The following is a 5,163-nucleotide window of genomic DNA, read 5'->3' as shown; positions in this document are numbered from 1 at the left end:
AGTTTTACTAACTGAATATTTTGCAGTCCCACATTATGACCACAGGAGGGCAGTAAAAACACACGACGTACAATACACTGAATGAGTTAGTAAAAACAGCGGTAACCCAGACAACACGTTACGACATCCTGTCTTTTTACTCGTTTAAATGTTGTGCCTGTCGGACCGCGATTGATTACGGTAAAAATACGAGTTATTACGTGAAGTACAACTTCAGTCAAATATTTTCAAATGATTGACCGGCAGTAACAAATGTATTTTTAACGTGAGTTTTAGTAATTCAATATTTTTGCAGTTTTACATTGTGGATGGCAGTAAAGAGGATTGATAACCGATATAGTCAAAAGTAAGTTAGTAAAGACACTGGTAATGCAGACAGTATACGACTTCCGGTACATTTTTATATAAACTACGTTGAGTAAAAAAATAACAATTAAACAAAAGACAATTGTTTATGACTCAGACGTTCATGTTCAACAATTCAAATCAATTGGGAACTATTTTTAACTCGTCACTTTTGATTTTAGAGTGGTCACATTAAGCACTGGCTTCATATTTTTTTTCCCAAAAGTCTTTTTTTTTCCAAAGTTTTTTTTGTTTCCAAAGTTTTTTTCTTTCCAAAGTTTTTTTTTTCCAAAGTTTTTTTTTTCAAAAAGGTTTTTCTTTCCATTTTTTTTTTTCAAAAAATAATAATTAAAAAAACTTTTTTTTTCTAAAATAAAAGTTTGTTTTCCAAAAATATATATATATATACAACTTTTTTTTTTTCAAAATTTTTGTTTTCCAAAAAAAAATTTCCCCAAAGTTTTTCTTTCCAGAAAATTCTTGTTTTTCCAAAAAAGTAGGTCAACCTAAACTTGACAAAAAGAAGTTAAAGCATATTTTTTGTGGAAAATCTGACAAAAAATGTCGTACTATAGTTTATCGTCCAGAATTGGAAAATTTTTGAGAAAAAAAATTTGGTCCAAAATGTGACATTTAAAAAAAATATATTTTCTGGTCCAAAATTTGACAAAAACGTCATACTCTACTATGTCGTCCAAAATGTGACATTTTTTTGAAAAAAATAATTTTGGTCCAAAATATGACAAAAACATCATACTATTGTATGTCATCCAATATATATATATATAAAAAAAAAAATTCCGTTCCAAAATTTGATAAAAACGTCATACTACAGTATGTTTAAAAAAACAAAAACTTTTTTTGGGAAAAAAAAATACTTTGAAAAAAACCAGATCACATGCTCAGTGGCCTTTAGGTAATTTGAATTTGTTTAGAATTCGGTTTTTTTCCGCACACATATCTCTGCATTTAACCCATCATTTCAGACATCAGTCGTGTGCACACACACAAACCAGGCACAGAATAGCATCTTGCTCAGGGGCACATCAGCCCTTGACCTGTCTGGGGATTTAAACACTCGACATGTTTCATATGACACTGGTGGAACCCAAACCTGCTGCCTTTGAATCCCTCTCCCAGTATTATTGCTCGAAGTCCAGAGCGCTGTCCATTGCACTACAGAGCCTTTCATTGTGAGAGCAGAACAAATAGACTTGGCAAATAAACAAAGGTGTCTGCCCAGTGGACATTTGTAAACGTATACTCATGAGAACCATTCAAGTTGTCATTGGACACCATCCTAAGGTGTTCAGAACATGTTTTCAAGCTCTAGGTCTCTGTTTTTCAATACTGTAATACTTTAACCTTTAGTGCTCACGTGGCATGGTTCTACACCACAGGTGCACCAATAATACACAACTCCTTATATGGACATCCTGGGGGTCATCATTTCATAATGATATTTGTTCGGTTAGTTTGGCATGAGCGTGAAGAATTGTCCATGAACCCAAAGCATTTTTTATAAGAACCTTTTATTCATACATGTACAGTGATGTATACATACAGCATAAATGACATTTGATTAATAGGCTACTGTGATAATGCAGACAGTGAATGCTCAGGAGGGCCGACAGTGAGCCACATCATGGATGAGTGATGTGTGTTTTCAAAGAGCCAGTATCTGAAAACGACCAACGAAGCAGCAACTTTTCTTATACTTAAAACAATGTATTAGTTCAACTAAAGAACAAACCTTCTCAGTTTCTTCCCTTTAAAAAAAAGAAAGCGCTGCTTTTCTTAGACTTTATGAGCTTATATATTTAATTTCTCTTGTTGTTTTTAGATGTAACTGATGATCAGAAAGACAGCGGAATGAGTCGTTCCTCACATTATATGCGGCCTTGAGGGATTACGGTAAAACTGAAGCCTTTTTGAGAAATGTATAGCAGCCGATAATGAATGAAGACATAATACGACCTACAGCATGATCTATATCTGTTTGTAATTCAGCTTAACGCGACCGAGCACATGTAACGCGAGTTCTGCTGCGGAAACGCAAATCTGAAGTTTTTTTTTTTTTTAAATGCACACGTTGTTCGCTGCAGTTTTCACCACAGACACGAGAGTCCTGCTGCTCTTTAATGTGGATCGCCACTCGGGATTAAAGGCCACATTATACTTCTCCGACTGCGTAATGCGTTATCCATCTGCGTCACCACGGAGACGCCTCGAGCCTTTATACTTCTGCGTCGTGGTAACGGATAGGCGCTGCAATTTCCCGCCCGATCAATAGGGGTCGCTGCGCAAGGTTGTTGTGCTTTTGGCTACAGTGAGCAATGGCGTCCGAGAGAGAAAGACTGTTGTTGTTGAAACAGTGGCCGTTTCTCACTTTTCTGTGTGACGGAAAGCAGTTTTAAGATAATTTGAGGCGAGAAATTGGCCATTTAGAGTCTAAACATGTGCTGTGTGTGTTAAGATATGACGTATTTATAGTTCGGCATCGAAGAAGTCGGCGGTGTTAAGCTCCGCCCTCTGTAGACGCTCGCTGCTCACTGTGAGCCGGCACAGAGCAGCTTAGCTCGGCCTGTCCTGAGGACCAATCGCAGCTCTTGCCGTCTCCGTTGTCCCTTGACGGAGTGACGGACACTTAAAAATATTTCGTGCACCCGGAGACGACGCAGAGGCTCTTCGACAGGTTCTGCGTCGACGCAGAGCACTTTACGCAGGAGTATAAATTGGGCTTTATCCTTACTCCTCGGGACGGTTGAGACGTGGTCAGATTGACGGACGACACAGAGGCTGGTGTTTGAAGCTCAGCTCATTGTTTTCCTACACGTTGACAGTTTATGAGATCGTGATAAAGGCTCTTGAGGACCAGCCTTGTTGCCTTGGTCGCTGTCATGTCGGGCGGAAACGTACCAGCACTTAACAATAATGTCCATGTTCCTCTTAGCTCTCAGAGTCTTTCATTACCTTTTTAGACTCGCTCTTCTCCACCTTCTACATCCTCAATTCCTCCTCAGAAACTCCTCGTCCTTTCTTAGAGCGCGCACAGTCGTTGACGATATATTAAAACATGTATAAAAAAATATCTGTGTATCACATGACAAAGCTTTTCCTTTCACAGCTCACAGCGGTTGTCCGGCGTCTTGTAGCGGTCCATGATCCCGAGTACGTCCTCCAGGATGGAAGGACCCAGATCCAGGTCCAACCCCATCATAGACTCTGACCGCGACACGCCGGGCGACGGCGACGTTGTCGTGAGAGCGGCCGGGTGAAAGGCGGCGCAGGGAGACTCGCTGCGTTCGCTCCTCAGGTCCTCGTTGCTCAGGCCGACGTCAGAGTCCAGACTGAGGCCTCTGCGGACGTCCACGGCCCCGCAGGTTTCCGACATGGAGTCCTCCGAGGAAACCTCCGAGAAGGAGCCAGACGAGGGGACGAGCCGGCGGAGGGCGGGCGAGAGGGAGATGTCATGGCAGCCGCCGCCGCCGTTCTCGCATAGCGACAGATTGTGGTTTTCCGCGTGGTCGTAGCCGCCGGTCTGTTTGTAGCTCGTCTCCGTCGACTGCTGATGGTGCCGAGGGGGCGGGAAGGGAGGGGAGGGGTCGTCCAGGTGGAGGCGTGGAGGCTTGGGCGGCGCCTGCTCGTGGGCGATGAACACGGGCATGGAGATGGTGTTCTTCAGCAGGCCGGCGGACGAGCGCTGGTAGTGGTAACCGTTGTAGGCGTAGCTGTGCGAGTCCCGCTTGGCGGCGAAGCCGTCGTCCAGGTGCGTCTCCACGCTGTGCGAGCGCACGCCGCCGTTGTGCGCGCGGCTCTGGGACGGCAGCATGTCCAGCTTCCCCTGGAGGAAGCCCACGTCTCCAAACATGTCGCCCTCCCCCTCAGGACCCACGTGAGCGCTGTGGCGCACGTCGCCCAGCGGCGGGCTGATCATGTCGCTCGAGAGGACGTCGCGGAGCTTCAGCTTCTTTCCCTTCTTGGGAGTCGTAGTTTTTAAGTATATCGGAGCCTTCGCGGGCATTTTGCTTCCCGGAGCGCCGCGGGTTGAATCGGTCTCTCCAGAGAGAAAAAGCGTGTCCTTCTCTTGTAGGAGGTCCGTCAGTTTCTCAGTATGGAGCTCTTTTTTCACCTCCAACTCGAGTGATCCGGTTGCTTCTCCAAGTGAGTACACAAGTATTTAGGTCGGTCGGTGCAGTGACAGCAGACCAGGGGGTTAACGCCTCACACGGACATGTGACTCGGGCCGGTCTGAGAGAAGCAAGGTCTTGACCTGTGTCTTTTTTTTTCCCTTAGAGAAAATCCATATCCAGGCAAACACCGGGGGCGGCCTCCTCGCAGTCTCTCCGCTCGTCTGCAGACAAAAAACGGATGATCCGCCTGCCGTCGCCTTCTGAATTCTCCAGAAACGTCAGGAATGCGACATCAAAACATCTGCGGAGAGGAAGAAAGAAAGAAAAAAAAAATGTTGATGAGATGGAGGAAAAGGCAGGGGGGAGATGGAAGGGGCAAAGGGGAAAGGGGAGGAGGAAGAAGCTCAGGGGAGAGCAGATTTACAGCCCTTCTTTTTTCAGTGAGCCCGAGGACATGTGATGGAAAACACTCCCAAGAATCCCGAGTGTTTGCTCAGAGGGGGCTGCCTGCCCCCAAACTGTGTGAAAATGTGACTGACTGGAGTGCTTGTGGGCGTTTGAGGCTGCTTTAACATTGACTCAGTCAGTGAATCAGTGCAGAAACATCGGCCACACATTCCCAAAGCGGAGACGCAAATTACGGCACAACAGAAATTGTTGGTTTTAAAAGCTTTCGGGCCTCGTG

General features: G+C 44.9%; 1 protein-coding gene across 1 annotated transcript; it reads right to left on the bottom strand.

The window, feature by feature from the left end:
- Positions 1-3,098: 3,098 nt before the first annotated feature.
- On the bottom strand, positions 3,099-4,439 carry LOC310924477 (cdc42 effector protein 3). The gene has a single exon (XM_083886220.1). The coding sequence runs from the start codon at positions 4,367-4,369 to the stop codon at positions 3,467-3,469; it is 903 nt and encodes a 300-aa protein (XP_083742346.1). The 5' UTR covers positions 4,370-4,439; the 3' UTR covers positions 3,099-3,466.
- Positions 4,440-5,163: the final 724 nt, after the last annotated feature.

The sequence above is a fragment of the Microchirus variegatus genome (assembly GCF_963457635.1).
Source record: "Microchirus variegatus genome assembly, chromosome: 3".
In the NCBI taxonomy this organism is placed as follows: Eukaryota; Metazoa; Chordata; class Actinopteri; order Pleuronectiformes; family Soleidae; genus Microchirus; species Microchirus variegatus.
The sequence above is the reverse complement of the archived record's forward strand: the minus strand, read 5'-3'. Positions and strand labels throughout refer to the sequence as shown.